General features: G+C 41.0%; 1 protein-coding gene across 2 annotated transcripts in view; it reads right to left on the reverse strand.

The window, feature by feature from the left end:
• ZNF354A (zinc finger protein 354A) overlaps positions 1-12,004 on the reverse strand; it is a 31,048-nt gene extending 19,044 nt beyond the window's left edge. Inside the window, exons 1-3 of one of the 2 annotated variants that reach the window (XM_036239892.1) lie at positions 11,521-12,004; positions 5,688-5,814; positions 4,344-4,439 (exon numbers count right to left, since the gene is read on the reverse strand). In XM_036239892.1, the coding sequence (XP_036095785.1) occupies positions 4,344-4,439; positions 5,688-5,814; positions 11,521-11,553 (256 nt within the window). In that variant the 5' untranslated portion in view covers positions 11,554-12,004. The remainder of the gene's footprint in view (positions 1-4,343; positions 4,440-5,687; positions 5,815-11,520) is intronic. The other variant, XM_036239893.1, reaches the window with a different exon arrangement.
• Positions 12,005-21,504: the final 9,500 nt, after the last annotated feature.

Below are 21,504 nucleotides of genomic sequence, written 5' to 3' on the forward strand. Positions count from 1 at the left end.
ATTTGCCAATGATATACTGGAAAAGAGGTTCATATCCAAAATATATAGAATACTCATCCAACTCAACAAAAGGAAGACAATCCAATCAAACAATGGGCAGAGGACCTGAATAGACACTTCTCCAAACAAGACATATAAATGGCCATCAGACATGAAAAAATGCTCAATGTCAATAATCATCAGAGAGATGCAAATTAAAACAACAATGAGGTATCACCTCACACCTGTCAGAATGGCTGCCATCAACAAATCATCAAACAAGTGCTGGCGAGGGTGTGGAGGAAAGGGGATTCTATTACACTGCTGATGGGAATGCAGATGTTGCAGCCACTATGGAAAACACTATGGTGTTTCCTCAAAAATTAAAAATGAAATTGCCATTTGACCCAGTGATTCCACTTCTAGGACTATATCCTAAAAAGCCCGAAACACCAATCAAAAAGAATATATGCACCCCTATGTTCATAACAGCCCTATTTACAATTGCTAAGATCTAGAAACAACCCAAGTGTCCATCAGTAGATGAGTGGACAAAAAAGCTGTGGTAGCCCAGCCAATGTGGCTCAGTGGAATGAGCTTCATCCCATTGACTGACAGGTCCTGGTTCAATTCCCAGTCAGGGCACATGCCCGGGGTTGCGGGCTTGATTCTCAGCAGGGGGTGTACTGGAGGGAGGAGATCGATGTTTCTCTCTCACATTGATGATGTTTCTATCTTGTCTCCCTTCCTCTCTCTCTAAAAAATCAACAAAAATGTATTTTAAAAAAAATAAAATAAAAGACATGGTATATTTACACAATGGAATACTATGCAGTTGTAAGAAAAAACTCTCTCTTACCCTTTAAGACAACATAGAGGGTCCTGGAGAGTATTATGCTGAGTGAAATAAGCCAGTCCAGGAAAGACAAGTACCACATGATCTCAATTATTTGTGGAATATCATAAACAAAATAAGCTGTCGATCAAAATAAATCCAGAGACATGGAAGTAGGGAACAGACTGACAAACCTCAGAGGGAATGGGGTGGGGTAGGGGTTGGGAAGAGCTTAAGCAAAGAACTTATATGCATATATGCACAGCCAATGGACACAGACAATAGTTTGGAAAAAGCAGGAGTGGGGAGTGAGTGGGGGGGGGGTCAATGAGGGAAAAAAGCGAGCACATCTGTAATACTTTCAACAATAAAAAAAAATAACCTTCCTGATTTTTATTTTTAAATTCACTTGTGTATAATATACCCTTAAAAATATCAAGTATTGTTTTGTGTCTGTGTGTGTGTTAAATATATGTTGGGAACACTACCCTGTGAATTGTTCTGTAACTTGCTTTTCATCCCAACACAACCCTCTATAGCACTTTTTATGTCAATAAAAAGAGTTGTGCTTTAAATAAATAAATTGATTAATTAATTAAATCATTTTGGCAGCTACAAGGAGAGTGGATATTGGTGGCAGGAGGAAGGTGGAGGGCCCACGTTGGAGTCTTTGATGGGAAGAACAGGAGACAGAAACAAAATTAACAAACACATTACCACAACTACAGAGTATTTGGGCTCCATTTTTACCTTGTAAGAAATTCACTAAATAAAACCATTGCATATTGCTACCCACCCTGATAGCACTTTTGTGCAAATTAGAAAAAGATGCCCCACCCTGTGTACATGGCAGCCCCAGAAAATCTGGGTAGAAGGCAGCCCACCATGCCCCCTGAAGCTGACTACCCTGCACAGGTTCTGTCTACCCTGCATGGCTTCTTGCATTAAAAAAAACACAGGAAACGATAAAGATAAGAAAAACAGGTAATGGAGGTAATGGTTTATCCAGGTCATCACTGGATTTTGAAATTTTAAATTTCATGTATATGTCCACAGTTGAGTGTAAGTCAAACTCATGGAATGCTCAAGTTTGTATAATCGTATTCTTAACTATAACTCTTCCAGAAAGCATAATCTCAGTGATTCGACTTAGCACACATTTCTTAAGCAAGAAACTCAGATGAGACACACAACCAATGAATCATCTCCTCCCATTTCTCGATTTAAAACATACACACCCAGGGATGACAGTTTTTATTTTTTGTTTTGTTTTTCCTATTTGTGAATAGTTTTAAAATGAAAACAATTTTTTTAAAGCAAATTTTGAGGCAACTATAGGTTCTCAAAGTCCTAGCCTAAGAGCATAAGCTTTTCCGTCATGGCTGTTTGAAGGGTAGGTTTTTGGTTCTTGTCTAGAGTCAACACTTGGAGGTACTTCCAAGAATATCCAGGTCCTTCACCTAAGCCCCTGGGAAAGGAAGCTGTTCAGAGGTCATGTTTTAGTCTAGGCTGATGGGGAACTCACCAGGGGTACAGAACAGACACAACCACACGTCAGCATCCTAGAACATCCCGTATAATTTTCATCTTTGAGGAAAGAGAAGGTTCATCCCATCCCACAGAAATGCACATATTGCTCAGCTGTGATGTCCTTACTTCCTTTAGACATCAACTCATGGTTTTCCTTCAGGGAGGTCTTCTCAAACCTGGGATGGGGAATGACTAAGGACTCCAACCCCACTGCCACATGGCCCAAGCATCTCTCTGAACAGGTTTGGACTCCAGTCCTACCTTCTATTCCATTTAATCCAACAAATACTCATGTCACTCAGGAAGGGAGACTCCTTCATCAAGCAGAGGCTCCCAAAGCACACACAGGGGAAAGAGATTCTTTTTTCTCTTACTCTAACCTTTCAGGCAGGCTCAGTCCAGGGCTAACAGTGAGACTGACACTCTCCTCTCTCCTCGTTCCTGTCTGCACACACTGGCCTCCTTTCTCTGGACGCTCACACGTGCCCTTTCCTATGTCTCAAATGCTTCTCCCCATCTTTGGATCCACCCTTCCTCAGGGAAGCTTTGCAGACACTGACCCCTCTTGATCTATGTTCTCAGCACTTTGTATCTTTCCCAAGAGGTCCTAGCTGGAATTTGTCAGTCCACATTGTATGTGCGCTCAGTTCATGAACACTTGTCTCAACAGGGATCTCCACCAGTATAGGACCTGCATCCTTCTGTCCCCAACTTTCTACATAACCACCTATCCCATTTCTCTCAGGATTCTTCTTTTTAAATCTACCTCATAAATGTTGAAGTTCTCTTTCCTTTGCTCTGTTCCCTTACTTGGTCAACTCAAGGCTTCAAATGCCATCTTTGTACAAATTGCTCCCTGACCTCCTTTGAGTTCCAATTCCGTATACTTTATACAACTGCCCATCAGTAATCTCTACCAGAGTATTTCATTCACATCTTAAATGAAACCAATGCCACACAAAATTCGTCCTATATCCTTAACAAGGGGCCCCTCCTTTTCCCTTCTGAATCCCACTGCACATGCCTTCATCCAGGCTCTATTACATCCTGCCTACTTCATGCAACAGTCTCCAGAAACTTTCCATATCCAGTTTTGCTTCACTTTAAATCTATCCCTAGCAATGTTTCTAATTTGACTGCTATTAATTTCAAATTACTAAGGACTTTATGAATTATTCTCCATGTAAAAAATTAAGATCACATGCAAATAAAGCCCCCTTTCATCCCACTCATTCTAGATTCCATTCCAAAAGTAACTGTTACTAAGCTGTGCCCCTAACTTCTCTGTACTTACCTGTATATTATACCTATAGACAAACATCTACATAATTTTCTTTAAACATAAATGGTAACACAACATAGTAATATTCTAGAACTTGCTTTAGTTCTTAACATGCCTTGAAGGGAGCTCTGTCCACATCAGGTGCTCTCTTTCTGACCATATGCCAGAGTAGGGACAAACCAAAGCTTCTTCAGCTATGCCTTTACTGAAAGACGTTAAACTGTTTCTGATTTACCAACTTTTCTAAGATATAAAAGACCACAGAATTCTTCTGCTTAAAATCCTCCGCAGTCACTCATCAGACAGTGCACATCTCGAAGAACTGTACCAAAGCACTTTATAATAGGCTCCATCAAGTTTTCTAAAATTGTTTTTCCTTGTCTCCTTCTTTCCCCATGCACATACCCTGAACTTCAGTCAGAATGAACTACTTGCAAGTCCTTAAATAGACCATGTTTGCTAAATGAACACATGAGAATATTGCCCTCCTTTGAAACAACAGGAAAGAATAAGAAAATAGATCCTGACAGATTCATTTCTGAAGTAATTACCAGGGAAAAAAGAGGAAGCTCTTGTCTGGGGTCCCTTCTCCCCCACTTCCTGTAAACCGAGAACCTTGGAGAAACCTTCCTGACCATCATCTGCAACCTGCACCATCCACATATTAACCAGACCTTTGCCTTCAGCAATTCCTGAGCATGTCAGCCTCCCACTCACCGAGAGAGGAGCCCCCAAGACTTTCTTTCTCCACCTTCCAGGGCTCTTCTCCTTGCTGCAACAGGGAAATCACTTTTGGTTTGGAAAATGGGAGTCCTGTTCATAGACAGAAAGAAAAAGAAAAAAACAACTTGGTTTTGTTTTGACACAGAGAGGTGTATCTCAGATCTGAGTGGAAAACTCAGGGCATGGTACAAAGAGCTTCTGTGAGGTGCTAAAGTTGTACCCCCATAATAAGAGGTGTGTTAGGAAAAATGAAGGGACTTGTAGGACATGACTATGTAATAACTAGTTGTACATTAGGGAAATACCATAAACACACAGCCTTGAGTAATAGGGTGCTATTGGCTTCCTATAGAAGATGGAATATGTTAAATATATAGACTGAATTAAATTTATAAATAGTTATCTATGGAAAGGATTATGTACCAAGTAGCTTGTTCAAAATGAGAAAACACTATCTGTCTCCCTTTCAATGACAGCAGTGGTCAGCAAAGTATATAGGTCATAGTTGAAATCTAGACTATTTATGTATGGCCCTTGAAGAAAGAATGGTTGCGGGGGCGGGGGGGGGGGGGAGCAGAGATCACATGTGGCCCACAAAGCCTAAAATGTTTACTACCTGGCCCTTTAGAGAAAAAGTATGCTGATCCCTAGAAAAGACAAGAGGAAAAGGCAAGTGGTAGGTCCAGAGACTGAACAAAGCACCCTGCTGAAAGACATACAAACAATTGTTGCAAGGAAATAATGCCTGAACCACGAAGAAACTTCTAATGTGTAATTATATAGAGGGAAGGGGATGATTATCAACCCTACCTCCTCCATTCCCGTAGATGGGGCAATTCCATGCCTATAAGGGGGGATATGTTTTTAAGATTTATTTGTAGAGATCCCATAAGGATCTCACAGCAAAACTCAGAAAAAGTTTATTAGACAACACACAGCACTTATTCAGAAAAGCAGGTGCTAAGTTATCCCAATTTCTGAATTGAAAAAGAGAATTAGGAAAGACAAGTGGTAGGTCAATGAAGAAAGAGGGTTGAGGGGTGCTCTCAGCTGAGAGATGAACAACCAAACACAGTACAATCGTAATAGGAAAATAATGCCTGAACTGGAAGGGAATTTCTAATGTATATCTGTATCGACTATGTCATCCATGGGGCAATTCAATGCCTATAGAAAGGAAAAAGATTTTTAATATTTATTTTTGGAGATCCAATTTGTACAATCTAAGGCAAAACCCAGCTAAAGTTTCTGATGACTCATGGCTTTTATTCAGAGAAGAAGCAGGTGCTGAGTTATCCCCATTTCTGAATTCTGTATCTACAGGGAAAACTTCCTTACCCAGTGAGACCAGGTTATTGTAGTTTTCCAACATCACATCCTGGTACAAGTTTCTCTGAGAAGGACGCAGCTTTCTCCATTCATCCCTTGTAAAGAGCACAGCCACATCCTTGAATGTCACTGACATCTGTAAAGACAAGCCATCCCAGCTCACCCAGGACCACCCATCACAGAGTGAAAAAGGTGGCAGTGGGGAGGTAGATGGGTTACCATGAAATGCTTATTCAGAGATTGCCACAACCTACTCCTCAGGTTCAATTAATTTGCTAGAGTGGCTCATATAACTCAGAAAAACAACTTACTTACTAGATTACCAGTTTGTTATAAAAGGATACAACTCTGGAACAACCAATGAAGAGATGCATAGGGCGAGCTTTGGGGAAAGGGGAACAGAGCTTCCACACCCTCTCTGGATATGCCACTCTTCTTGAATCTCCACATGTTCATTCATCAACCAGGAAACTTTCAGAATCCTGTCCTTTTGGGTTTTTATGGAAGCTTCATTACAAAGGCATGAGGGATTAAATCACTGACCATTACATATGCATGACTGATTAACTCATTACACAGGCAGGACTGATTCAACCTCCAGCCCGCAGAAAGCAGAGGTGGTGAAAGGCTGAAAGTTCCAACCTTCTAATCAGGGTTGGTTTCTCTGGCAAACAGCCCCAATCCTCAGGGGCTTTCCTAAAGTCACCTCATTAATATAAACTCTGGTGTGATTGAAAGGGCTGGTTATGAGTAACAACACAGCCATTTCACCTTTATTACTTTGAAGTTATTTCAGGATTATAAGTGCTTTGGAAGCTATGTGCCAGGAACAGGGACAAAAAACCAAATACATATTTTATATCATAAATTACAATATTACAGCTGCTCAGTGGTAGAAATGGAATTCTAATTCAAGTGAATGTTCAAGGTGTCATTCTTTTTTGTTGTTGTGTTTTTTAATAAGTTTTTATTGATTTTTTTTTTTTTTTTTTTTTTTTTTTTTTTTTTTTTGAGAGCGAGAGAAGAAGGGACAGAGATAGAAACATTGATCAGCTGCCTCCTGGGGAATCGAGCCTGTGACCTGGGTATGTGCCCTGACCAGGAATTGAACCGAGACCTCTCAGTCCATGGGGTGACGCTCAATCCACTGAGCCACACCGGCCAGGTGGTTTTTTTTGTTAATCTTCACCTGAGGATATTTTTCCATTGATTTTTAGATAGAGTGGAAGGGAGAAAGGGAAGGGGTGGGGGAGAGAGAGAGAGAGGAGAGAGAGAAACATTGATGTGAGAGAGACACATTGATTGGTTGCCTCCCACACGACCCTGACCAAGGCCGGGGATTGAACCTGCAACCCAGGTACATGCCCTTGACCAGGAATCAAACCCATGACCCTTTGGTCCACAGGCTGATGCTCTAACTGCTGAGCCAAACCATCCAGGGCCAAGCTGCCATTCTTAACTTCTCTGTCAAACTCCCTGTCAACACCTACCTCATAGGTTAAGAAATAAATGAGATAATCCCTATATGGGAGATGGATGGCAGTGACTGTTATACAACAATATGAATGTATTTAACGCCACTGAATTATACATTCGAAAAGGGTTAAAGTGGAACATTTTTAAAAAATTAATTATTATTTTTTTATCCTCACCTGAGAACATCATTCCATTTTTTGTTCAGATAGAGTAGGAGGGAGAGAGAGGAAGAGAGAAACATCGATGTGAAAGGGACACACTGAGTGGCTGCCACCCCCATGACCCAACCAGGGCCTCTCTAGACCGCAGGCCGATGCTCTAACTGCTTAGGAAACCAGCCAGGGCTAAAGTGGTAAATTTTGTTATGTATATTTTGTCACAACAAAAAAGTTAAAATGGTAAAATAAATACATACATACAAACATATGTACCTAAATAAAGGTGCATAAAAAATTATTCTAAGGGATGCATACCGAAGGGGTGACAGTGATTATATCCAGATGTTGGGGTAATAGTGATTTTAATTTCTTCTTTATATACGTATTTTTTATTCTCTGACTTATTATTATTATTATTTTTTAATCCTTACCCGAGGATATTTTTCCATTTTTTGTTCAGATAGAGTGGGAGGGAGAGAGAGGAAGAGAGAGAGAGAAAAAAACATCGACGTGAAAGGTACACATCGGGTGGCTGCCACCCGCATGACACATCCAGGGCCAGGGACAAACTGCAACCGAGATACGTGCCCTTAGTGGGTCTCTCTGGACCACAAGCCAATGCTCTAACTGCTAAGCCAAACCGGCCAGGGCTCTCTGACTTTTTAATATGAGCATGTAACATGTGTAATAAGATAACTTACTGGCATATAAGGGAATACAAAAAATTATCTTGCCCTCAAAAGAACTTAAAGCCCAAATAGTAGAGAAGAAAAACACATGAAATAATTTGAACAATGAAAGAAAAAGTGTAGCTGTACAGGACTGTATGCCATCTCCTAGTTCACTCCTCATTTTAGAGATGACGAATACATAGTTCAGGGCAGTCAAGACCCCAGGTCACATAAATTTATTAGTGACAGAGGAAGGACAATAATTAAAATTTTCTTCACCAAGTTAGGAAAGTTTTCTGCCATTATTGTTTCAAACAGGTTTTCAATTTCTTGTTCTCGCTCTTCTCCTTCTGGCACTCCCAAGATGCGAATGTTGGTATGCTTGAAGTTGTCCCAGGGGCTTCTTACACTATCCTCATTTTTTTGGATTCTTTTTTCTTTTTGCTGTTTTGATTGGGCGTTTTTTTCTTCCTTATATTCCAAATCGATGATTTGCCTCTTGGATTTAGGTACTCTACTATTGAATCTGTGTAAATTATGCTTTCATTCAGTTAATGTCTCCTTCATTTCTGACTGTGCATCCATCATTTCTGACTGGTCCTTTTTTATGCTCTTGAGGCCCTCACTAAGTTCACTGACGTTCTCACTAAGTTCACTGAGCATCCTTATAAGCAGTATTTTAAACTCAGCATCTGTTAGGTTGCTTATCTCCATTTCACTTAGTTCTTTTCTTGGGGTTTTGTTCTGTTCTTTCATTTGGGACCTGTTTCTTTGTCTCTTCATTCTGGCTGCCTCCCTGTGTTTGTTTCTGTGTATTACTTAATGAGCGGTATGGGGCTAGCTGAGACCAGATGCTGCTCGTTTGAAAGAATTTAGGAAAAACCTGAAGTCCAGGAAGCACAGAGAGTCCCAAAAAAAATGAATCCCAAGAGGCCCACACCAAGACACATCATCATCAAAATGCAAAAGTTTCAAGACAAAGACAGAATCTTAAAAGCAGCAAGAGAAAAGCAGTTAGTTACCTCCAAGGGAGTTCCCATAAGACTGTCAACTGATTTCTCAAAAGAAACTTTGCAGGCCAGAAGGGAGTGGCAAAAAATATTCAGAGTGATGAAAAGCAAGAACCTACAACCAAGATTACTCTATCCTGCAAAGCTGTCATTTAGAATCAATGGCCATATAAAGAGTTTCCCAGATAAGAAAAAGTTAAAGGAGTTCATCACCACTAAATCGTTATTATATGAAATGATGAAGGGTCTTTTTGAAGAAAAAGATAAAATATATAAACAAACAAAATGGCAATGAATACATATCTATCGACAATGGAATCTACAAACAAAATGAACAGGCAGAACAGAAACACTCTCATAGATACAGAGAACATTTTGTTGGTTGCAAGATGGGATGGGGGTTGGGGGAATGGGTGAAAAAGGTGAAGGGATTAAGAAGTACAAATTCATTGCTAGACTGACAAACCTCAAGGGGAAAAGGGTTAGGTGTGGGAAGAAATAAACCAAAGAACTTATATGCATAACCAATGGACACAGACAATAGTGTGGGAAAAGGCAGGAGGGGGGCGGGAGTGGGGAGGAGGGGGTCAATGGGGGAAAAATGAGGAACATCTATAATACATTCTACATTCAACAATAAAGATTCAAAAAAAATAAAAAATAAAATAAAATAAAAAAGTTTTTTTTTAACCCAGAAGTCAGCATATTCTCTCTCCAGTCATAAACATCCTGTTAGTGAGTTTTACACACAGGTCCATGTAGTACTGACATATGAACAGCAGACAAGGTTAGGGAAAATGCCCTACAGGATTCACTCACACACAAGGATGGAAAAGATTCTGGGCAAGAGAGCAACTTCGCTCTGTTGAAATGGAATGGCAAAGCCTTGGGAAAAAGCAGCCCCTATATGCAATGGGAGGCCCTAGCTGTAGCCTCAGAAAATCAAATACCACCAAATTACATGGGTCCAAAAGATAATGTCATAGTGCAGAAGAGCCCTAGTAACACATGGCTGGGTCTGCCCTGTGTTCTGAAAGATCACCAGAGCAATGGCTGGATGATAACAAGCATGAACTTAGAAGCCACACACACTTGGGTTTGAATTCAGGTTACTTGACTTCTCTGAGCTCCCGTTTCCTCACATGTAAAATGGGGATAATAATTGCTGTGCAGTTATGAAAGTGAGAACAAAGGTAAAGCCCTCAGGACATTCTCAGCAACATTACCTATTATTGTTAGATGAAGATGAAGCCCGGGCTGGTTTGCTAAGTGGTTAGAGCATCGGCCCATGGACCAGAGTCCCAGGTTTGGTTCCTTTTAAGGGCACGTACCTCGGTTGCAGTTTGTCCCTGGTCCCTGTTGGGGTCATGTGGGTGGCAACCAGTCAATGTGTCTTTCTCACATCGATGTTTCTCTCTCTCTTCCTCCCTCTTTCCCTCCTGCTCTATCTATTTAAAAAAAAATGAGTAAAGAAAGAACAAGTATATTTTGGGTCCTAGGAACACTGTGCAACAGTTTCTATCAACATTAATTGTATTATTACTAGAAAAACATCGTTCAGCTACCACGACAACCATATATTTTGCCAGGCCCTGATCTAAACATTTTCCATGCACTAATTTATGTGACCCTCTCACCTAACCTATGAGGTAGGTACTTTTGTTATTACCATTTTACAGGTGAGAAAATTGAGGCAGAGAGGTGGAGGTATTTGCCCAAGGCCCATAAATGACAACATTGGATATGGGTTCAAACCTGGCTATCTGACTCAAAAGCTCCCCTTCCTAACCACTGTATATACTACCAATATCTCCACTACTAATACCCCATGAAACCCTCCCTGATGCTTCCTGAGGAGTCTTCTCTTTGCCCTCAGAGTCAAGAGACCTCCCCAGCTGTGTCCCCTACAACATGGCTATCCTTTGTTCAAACACTGGTTCACTGTATGAGGTCCTTCCCTCATTCCTACACATAAAGATCAGTTTTCAAGAGTGGTAGAAGCAAGGTACAGGACCCAAAGTAAAAGGGAGAAAAAATGAAAAACTATGGATTAGAGAAGCGTAGGGAAGGTATCATGAGGATTCTGAGGGATGGAAAGAAAAAGGAAAGCATTCTTGCCAAGGGTATGGAGGGAGATATGGGTGAACCAAGGAAGTAGGACCAGAAAGGAACTCTGCCAACTGTGCTGTTTGTTTGTTCTGCCCCAAGTGACGTAAGATGTGTGGCATCTTACCTGTCAAATTAGTAATCATGTAGTTAATTGAAATTAATGAATAAAAGTGTCTATTAGGGAAAGAAAAGAAAACGGAAACACTAGACATGGATTGGGGGGAGAAGGCAAGCATTCACTACAGAATCCACCATCCACCAAGGTGGATCAACTCTTCAAAGGGAAAAAGATTTGGGCTCCAAATACTGGCAAAGATTGCATTGGGTAGAGAACTTCAGTTTGAGGGAAAACAAATAAACAAACAAAACAAAACAAAAAAAAAGTATGTCCCTATGATCTAAGATACAATGAACTCACCTGGGACCTTGCTTCCCTCTGTTCAGTAGCCATTTCCTCTTTCTGGGCTCTTCTCTCTGAGGTCAGGCAGTCTCCAGAAGGCAGATCTGAGAGAAGAAAATGGGAGCCAAGAGAGAGAAGCAAACCCCTTCTATTTTCTACTAATCACACTCACCAGCTCTCACATCCTTCCACCACCTGAGAATGACTCCATGTGCCCTCAAAGAGGGAAGTCAGGAGGAGCGGGGAGCCGTGAGGACCAGAGAGAAGGACTGGACCACCCTGGTCCATGCCATGCTCCAACTCTTCCCCTGACTCAGAGAAAAAGGACCAAGCACTCGTTTAGCCAGCAGCAAAGTCACAGCGCCTCACCGTGTGCCAGGCACCGCCACATCATTTTATCCCACAACCCTGCTGGCATTGTCAGTACCCTCATTTCACAGACCAGAAAACTGAAGGCAGAGGGGTAGCACTTGCCCCAGCTCACAGCCAGTGAGGGCGCACCAGGATTCCTACCACAGAGGCGCTTTGGCGCATCCACTCCAACTTCACTGCGTGCATGCGCCAACTTTTCACCACAAGCTTTTCCCACCCACTACCTCCCTTTCCTGTAAAGTTATCAATTTCCAGATATTTAGAGAAAACTGCTTCGGAATGGGTAAACATCAGCTTTCCTATGGCAGGGAGGGGGCTGCTATCTGAGGAGTGGGAACAGAAACCAAAGACCCAGCTGGATCAAGGTCCTGACTTTGCTTTTGGGGGGAGCCAGCAGCTCACTTCTCGTGGAAAGCAGATCATAAAACCTGCCACCCGGGAGAACAGTGGGGATGATAAGGGGAGGAAAACCTTTCCTGACGCTCCCTGCTCCCTGATGGCCCGCAGCAAATTCAAACACCGGTAGGGGCCGGGCAGGTAGCACTCAGTTAACGGTCGGGGAGGAAGCAGGAGGGTAGTTGGGGCCTGGGGCCAATGGGAACGTAATGCCCGACCTGCCACGTTCAGGGGCACGTTCACGGGGACGGTTCACGAGGGACTGAAAGGCAGAGCCGAGATTCCCGACCCTTGGCTCTCCCTCGCCCAACAAAGGCCCCGCTGGCGCCTCTCTTGCACATCCAAGGCCGCGGTCCTCTCTCGGCTGCCCCTCCACCGCTCACCTTGCCAGGCCTCCGCTCTCCCGAGGGGGGGGGGGGGGCGGGGCCTCCACCGGCCGCCGTCCGCAGGAGAGATGCTCCAGAACTACCCCGACCAGACAGCTGCCTCCGGTCGAGACTCCTCTAGGGCTCTGGGCGGGAAGCTGATCACTCTGGCAGCAAATGTCCAGCTCCAGTAGCAGGTCCCGGAGGGGCGGAGAATCTCTGAGAAATGTAGCCCACGCGAGAACCCGAGGATTCTGGGAAGTGTAGTTCTCTGAGTCTGTGCGAGCGGCAGAGGTGCTAGTGAGCCTGTCAGTCCCCAGACCCCATTTCCGGACTTGGTGCCACCCGAAGTGTGCAGAGCCCTGGGTTCCTGGTTCCTTGGTAAGGAAGGGTAGGTTCGCTGACTGTGGTATTTTTGTTACACTGTATCTGCATAGATGATGGTAAGGCTAGCAGATGACAGGCATGACAAAATTAATTTCCCCTCCGTCATTCCACGAAAGTGGATGTGTGCCAAGCCTATTGTAGGCAGCTGAAAATATGTCAGCGAACAAAACAAACACCATTCATTGATTATTGCTCCCTAGAACGTTTTGAGGAGGTAGGGAACATACACTAAGACCTGAACGTAATTATTTAACTGTTTACAAGATAAGCGTTATGGAAAAAAGTGAAAGGGTAGGGTCGGGGGGACCTGGGCCCATTTGGGAGAGTAAGTAGGGTGGCCTCTGTAATCCACAAGACGAGAATGGAGGGAAGAGTCCCAGGCAGTGCGGGAGGGGAGGGGCAGTGCAGTCACTGAGAAGTCAACAGTTAATTTTTAAAATTTTACTAACCAAATACCTACCCCATTTAAAATATATTTTAAGTAAAAGGAAAATACACTTGATGTCACCACGCAGAAATAAGTAGTAAACGTTTTAGTGAACATCTTTTAACAGACCTCTGAACTACATATTAATCTCTCAATCACTGCTGCTCTCATTTTAACAAAATGCAATATTGCAAATAGCAACTGTAACTATCTTGTTTTTTTTTTCCCCACTTAAGAATATGCTTTGAACATTTGAATTTGCCAGTAAATATTGTCCCTCAGTAGTGTTTTTTTTTTGTTTTTTTTTTAATCCTCACTCGAGGACATTTTTCCATCTTTTTGTTCAGGTAGAGTGGGAAAGAGGGAGAGAGAGAAAGAGAGAAACACCGATGTGAAAGGGACACATCAAGGGGCTGCCACCCACACAACCCAACCAGGGCTGGGGACAAACTGCAACTAAGGTACATGCCCTTAGTGGGAACCAAACCTGGGTGTCTCTGGACCGCAGGCCGACACTCTAACTGCTCAGCCAAACCAGGCAGGGCCCTCGGTAGTGTTTTTTGTTGTTGTTGTTTTTAAATATATTTTTATTGATTTTTCAGAGAGAGAGATAGAAACATGATGGCAGAGAGAAACATCAGTGGCCTGCCTCCTGCAGACCGCCTACTGGGGCTAGAGCCCACAACCGGGCAGAAACAAACCAGGACTTCTCAGTCCATAGGACAGTGCTCAGTCCACTGAACCACACTGGCTGGGCCTTCAGTAGTGTTTTTAGTGGCTTCAGTGCATGCCATTTCACCTAATTAATTTTTTGTTAAATATATTTAACTAAACTAAGCTCATTTATTTAAATATATTTAACTAAATCCCCATTATCGTTAGTTATATTATTTCCATTGTTTTGCTCCACTAATATTCTTGTAGTTATATGTTTGAAGATTATTTTCTTTGTTTAAATTCTTTGAAATTGAATTGCTAGATCAAGGACTGTTAGAATTTTAAGCACATTGCCTAGTTGTTACCAGTCCAAAGACTGTGCACCCAACTCTCTGAAAACCAAAACTCAAAACATCAGAATTTGAGATAATGAAAGATTTATTGATCAAGGAGGTGCCAACTGAGAAGATAGGAGTCCTATCTTAATCCATCTTAAGAAATATCAACATAAGCCCTGGCCGGTTTTGCTCAGCTGTTAGAGCGTCAGCCTGCGGTACAGAGAGACCCAGGTTTGGTTCCCGCTAAGGGCACGTATCTCGGTTGCAGTTTGTCCCCGGCCCTGGTTGGTCGTGCGGGTGGCAACCACTCGATGTGTCCCTTCATATTGATGTTTCTCTTTCTCTCTCTTCCTCTCTCTCTCCCTCATGCTCTGTCTGAACAAAAAATGCAAAAATGTCCTCGAGTGAGGATAAAAAAAAAAAAAAAGAAAAGAAATATCAACATAAGAAATATTCAGGCAATTTCAAAATGGCGGTGGAGTGAATGGAAACAACACAGACCATCTCCCAGGACCAAACTGGAATTACAACAAAAATAAAGACAAATCATCAGGAAAAAGCAACAGAAAAGCAGCTTGGAGGACCACATAACCAGGGACACTGACTCAATCCTAGTAGGCTTGCGGCGATGCGAGAGGGGGGCTGGGAGCCCACGGTCGGCAGCAGCCTTAGCTGTGAACAGCGGCCTTAGCTGTGACCAGCGCCCTTGGGTTGAACTCCCAAGCGGCTCCACCGGGACACAGGATAAAATAGTCCAGCCACTTACCTTGGGCTCCAGCAGAGGGAGGGCAGACTGGACTGGAACTGTGTAGGGATACTCGGGATTTGGAGGGCACTCAGAGCTTTTGCTGAGTTGCAGCCATGCAGGACTGTGGTCACCTTACTCCTTCCCAGGACTCTGGAGACAGAAGGCAGCCCCTCTATCAGAGATTCAACACCACCTGGTGGCCATTGAAATGCAAATTGAGGACCATTAACAACCAGCATCTGCCCCGCCCTTGGGAAATCCCCTTACGCTGAGCACCTGAGGGAATTTTTTATTCAATTGAGAAGCCAAGGCTCTTCAGGTAACCACTACTAATAGCCTCCAGGCAAAAAGCTAGAGGATAACTGTACCATTCCTAGACTACCAACTCTAACCAGGAAAGTAAGACTTCACAGTGGTGTTTAACGTGGGTCCTCCTTAGCTCATCCAAACCCAGGAGAGGGAGCCACAAACAGCAGAACACCAAACCCACTGTGATAGCCAAAATGGTGAAAAACAGAAACAAAAGCCAAATGAAAGAACAAGAGGCCTCTACCAAAGATGAGATCAATGAAGTTCAGTTAAGCAAGTTAACAGAACTAGAATTCAGAGCCATGATCTTGAGGAAGCTCAACAACATGTGTAAGGACATGACCACCATGAGTAAAGACATAGAAATGTTGAAAATCAACAAGTTGGAAATTAAAAACCACCAAAAAGAAATCAAGAATGATATATCAGAAATAAAGAACACATTGGAAGGTCTAAATAGCAGAGTAGAGGAAGCTGAGGACCGGATCAGTGAATTAGAAGACAGGGTAGAAAAAAATCAACCAATCAGAAAAACAAAAGGAAAAAACAATTAAAAAACAGGAAGACAGCTTAAGAGAACTCCGGGACAACTGGAAACATAATAACATTTGCATCATAGGAGTCCTGGAAGAAGAAGAAAATGAGCAAGGGTTAGAGAATATATTTGAAGAAATAGTGACAGAAAACTTCCCTAATTTGGTGAAGGAAGAAGGCATTCAATTTCAAGAAGCACAGAGCGCCCCAAGTAAGAAGAACCCAAACAGGCCCACACCAAGAAACATAGTAATCAAAATGCCAAAAATTAAAGACAAAGAGAGAATCCTAAAAGCAGCAAGACAGAAGCAACAGGTTACCTACAAAGGAAACCCCATAAGGCTCTCAGCTGACTTCTCACAAGAAACACTACAGGCCAGAAGGGAATGGCATGAGGTAATCAAGGTCATGAAAAACAAAGATCTGAATCCAAGACTACTCTACCCAGCAAGGCTATTATTCGAATTGAAGGTCAAATACAGAGATTTCCAGACAAAACAAAAAACAAAACAAAACTACGGGATACATTAGCACCAAACCAGCACTGCAAGAAATGTTAAAAGGACTGCTGTAATTAGCTGGAGAAATAGGAAGAAAAATATAACCACACTAAAGAAAAATGGCAATAGATGAATACATATCAATAATCACCTTAAATGTAAATGAATTGAACGCTTCAATCAAAAGACACAAAGTAGCTGACTGAATAAGAAAGCATGACTCATCTATATGTTGTTTACAAGAGACCCACCTCACAACAAAAGAATTACATAGGTTGAAAGTGAAGGGATGGAAAAAAATCTTCCAAGCAAATGAAAAGAAAAAAAAGCTGGGGTAGCAATATTCATATCTGATAAAGTAGATTTCAAAATGAAGGCCATAACTAGAGACAAAGAAGGCCACTGCATAATATTGAAAGGATCTATCCAAATTGAAGATATAACCTTGATAAACATATATGCACCCAATATAGAAACACCAAATTATATTAAAAATCTTCTAGAAGACTTCAAAGGAGAAATTGATAGCAATGCAGTTTTGGCAGGGGACTTAAACACCCCTCTAACATCACTGGATAGATCCTCTAGACAAAAAATTAGCAAGGAAACAGACACTCTAAATGAAGCACTAGACCAAATGAATTTAATAGATGTCTACAGAAAATTACACCCCAAAACTACAGATTCACATTCCTCTCAAGTGCACATGGGACATTCTCAAAGATAGACCACATGTTAGCACATAAACTAAGTTTCTACAAGTTCAGAAGATTGAAATCATATCAAGCATCTTCTCAGATCACAATGGCATGCAACTAGAAATCAATTGCAATAAGACATGCAAAGACATTTGAACACATGGAAGCTAAATAGCATGTTATTAAACAATGAATGGGTTACCAAGGAGATCAAGGAAGAAATGAAAAACCTCCTGGAAACCAATGAAAATGAATACACAACAACACAATATCTATGGGATGCAGCAAAAGCAGTTCTGAGTGGGAAGTTCATAGCACTAGAGGCCTACCTCAAGAAACAATAAAAATTTCTAATAGACTATTTTTTTTTCTTTAAAATCATTTACTTACAAACTTTAATTCAGCAAAGGTCTGTGTGAGAGGATTCTAATAGACTATTTAACCTCACAACTTAAAGAACTAGAGAGCAAACAAAAAGAAAAACCCAGAGCAAGTAGAAGGAAGGAAATAGTAAACATCAGAGCAGAAATAAATGACACAGAGTCAAAAAAAAACACACAGTTCAAAGGATCAATGAAACAAAGAGCTGGTTGTTTGAAAAGATAAACAAGATTGATGGACCCCTAGCTAGACTCACCAAGAAACAAAGAGAGAGAACCCAAATACACAAAATCAGAAATGAAAGAGGAGGGATAACAACTTACACCACAGAAATACAAAAGATCATTAACAACTACTATGAACAATTATATGGCAACAAATTAGACAATCTAAGTGAAATGGACAAATTTCTAGGAACACATAGTCTCCCAAAACTGAACCGAAAAAAGATTGAAAACTTGACAGACCAATAACAACTAAGGATATTAAAGAAGTAATCAACCAGCAAACAAAAACCCAGGCCCAGATGGCTTCACAGGGGAGTTCTAAGAACATTCAAGAAAGAACTAACACCTATTCTCCTCAAACTATTTCAAAAAGTTCAACAGGAAGGAAGGCTTCCAAACTCGTTTTATGAGGCCAGCATATTTCTAATTCCAAAACCAAAACAAGACACTACAAGGAAAGAAAACTACAGGCCAATATCCCTGATGAACATAGATGCCAAAATCCTGAACAAAGTACAAGCAAATCCGATCCAACAATACATCAAAAAAATTATTCACCATAACCAAGTGGGATTCATCCCAGAGATGCAAGGCTGGTACAATATTCGCAAATCAATAAACGCGATATACCACATAAATAAAATGAAGAATAGAAACCACATGATCACATCAATAGATGCTGAAAAAGCCTTCGACAAAATCTAGCATCCATTTCTGATAAAAACACTCCGCAATCTGGGAATAGAGGGATCATATCTCGACAGAATGAAAGACCTACAGCCAACATCATACTCAATGGGCAAAAATTAAAAGCATTTCCCTTAAGAACAGGAACAAGACAGGGATGCCCACTTTCACCACTCTTATTTAACATTGTACTGGAAGTCTTAGCCACAGCAATCAGACAGGAAGTAAAAATAAAAGGGATCCAAATTGGAAAGGAGGAAGTGAAACTGTCATTATTCACAGATGACATGATACTATACATAGGAAACCCCAAAGACTACATAAAAAATTTACTAGACTTAATAAATGAATTTGGCAAAGTAACAAGATACAAAATTAACATCAAGAAATTGATGGCATTCTTTTTTTTTTAAATTAATTAATTCATTTTTATTACAGATGTATCTCCTTTCTCCCCCCCCCCCCATTGATTCCCTCCTCCCCTTCCCACTGCGGCCTGTCCCTAGCTTTGTTGTCCATGTCCATTGGTCATGCATACATGCATCCAAGTTCTGTGGTTTATCTCTCCCCCATCACCCCCTTTACATGAGATTGTCAGTGTGTACCCCACTTCTACATCTTTGGGACTATCCCATTCCCCATGAGATATTCCACAAATAAGAGATATCATATGATACTTGTCTTTCTCTGTTTGGCTTGTTTCGCTTAGGATAATACTTTCCAGGTCCCTCCATGTCGTCTCAAAGGATAAGAGATCTTTTTTTCTTACAGCTGCATAATACTCCGTTGTGTATATGTACCACAGCTTTTTGATCCATTCATCTACTGATGGACACTTGGGCTGTTTCCAGTTCTTAGCTGTTGTAAATAGTGTTGCTACAAACATGGCTGTACATATATTCTTTCTGATTGGTGTTTCAGGCTTCTTAGGGTATATTACTAGAAGTGGGATCACTGGGTCAAATGGAAGTTGAATTTTTAATTTTTTGAGGTAACACCATATTGTTTTCCGTAGTGGCTGCACCAGTCTGCATTCCCACCAGCAGTGTACTAGAGTCCCCTTTTCTCCACACGCTTGCCAACACTTGTTGTTTGATGATTTGTGGATGAAGGCCATTCTGACAGGTGTGAGGTGATACCTCATTGTTGTTTTAATTTGCATCACTCTGATGATTAGTGATGTTGAGCATTTTTTCATATGTCTCTTAGCCATTTGTATGTCCTGTTAGGAGAGGTGTCTATTTAGTTCTTCTGCTCAGTTTTTAATTGGGTTCTTTGTCTTCCTTTTGTTGAGTTGTATGAGCACTCTATATATATTGGAAATTAACTCCTTATCTGATATATCATTGGCAATGATGCTCTCCCATACAATGAGTAGCCTTTCCGTTTTGATGATTGTATCTTTCACTGTGCAGAAGCTTTTGAGTTTGATGCAGTTCCATGTGTTCATTTTCTCCTTTGTTTCTGTTGCCTTAGGTGATGTATCAGTGAAAATTCTGCTGTGTATGATGTCTGAAATTTTGTTGCCTACAGTTTCTTCTAGGATTTTTATGGATTTATGAGTCACATTTAAGATCTTTTATCTATTTTGAGTTCATTCTTGTGTATGGAGTATTTTGATGGTCCAGTTTCATATTTTTTGTATGTCACTGTCCAATTTTTCCAACACCATTTATTAAAGAGGCTGTCCTTACTCCACTGTATGCTCTTGCCTCCTTTGTCACATATTAATTGAGCATATTGCCTTGGGTCTATTTCTGGATTTTCTGTTCTGTTCCACTGGTCTATATATTGATGGCATTCTTATACACCCATGAACTCACAGAAAGAGAAACTAAGAAAACAATCCTATGTACCATTGCAGCAAATAAATTAAGATACCTAGGAATAAACTTAACCAAAGAAATAATGGGCCTATTCGCAGAAAACTACAGGTCATTGGAAAATGAAATAGAGAAAGATATAAAAAAGTGGAAGCACATACTTTGTTCATCAATTGAAAGAATTAACATCATTAAAATGTCCATACCACCCAAAGCAATCTATAGATTCAATGCAATCCCCATCAAAATACCAACGACATATTTCATAGAACTAGAACAAATACTTCAAAAGTTCATATGGAAACAAAAAAGACCTTGAATAGCCACAGCAATCTTGAAAAAGATGAACAAAGTAGGAGGGATCACATTACCAGATTTCAGGTTACACTACAAAGCCACTGTAATCGAAACAGCCTGGTACTGGCACAAGAACAGGTATATAGGTCAGTGGAACAGAACAGAGAACCCAGAAATGGACTCAAGGCAATATGCTCAATTAATATTTGACAAAGGTGGCAAGAGCATACAGTGGAGTCAAGACAGCCTCTTTAATAAATGGTGTTGGAAAAATTGGACATCTACATGCAAAAAAAACATGAAACTAGACCATCAATTTACACCATACACAAGAATAAACTCAAATTGGATAAAAGATCTTAAATGTGACTCATGAATCCATAAAAATCCTAGAAGAAACTGTAGGCAACAAAATTTCAGACATCATACGTAGCAGAATTTTCACTGATACATCACCCAAGACAAAAGGAACCAAAGAGACAATGAACACATGGAACTACATCAAACTCAAAAGCTTCTGCACAGCGAAAAATACAATCATCAAAATGGAAAGGCAACCCACTGTATGGGAGAGCATCATTGCCAATGATATATCAAATAAGGGGTTAATTTCCAATATATATAGAGTGCTCATACAACTCAACAAAAGGAAGACAAAGAACCCAATTAAAAAATGAGCAGAGGAACTAAATAGACACCTCTCCTAACAGGACATACAAATGGCTAAGAGACATATGAAGAAATGCTCAACATCACTAATCATCAGAGTGATGCAAATTAAAACAACAATGAGGTATCACCTCACACCTGTCAGAATGGCCTTTATCCACAAATCATCAACCAATAAGTGTTGGTG

The sequence above is a fragment of the Molossus molossus genome, unplaced genomic scaffold (genome assembly GCF_014108415.1).
Source record: "Molossus molossus isolate mMolMol1 unplaced genomic scaffold, mMolMol1.p scaffold_m16_p_4, whole genome shotgun sequence".
Lineage (NCBI taxonomy): Eukaryota > Metazoa > Chordata > Mammalia > Chiroptera > Molossidae > Molossus > Molossus molossus.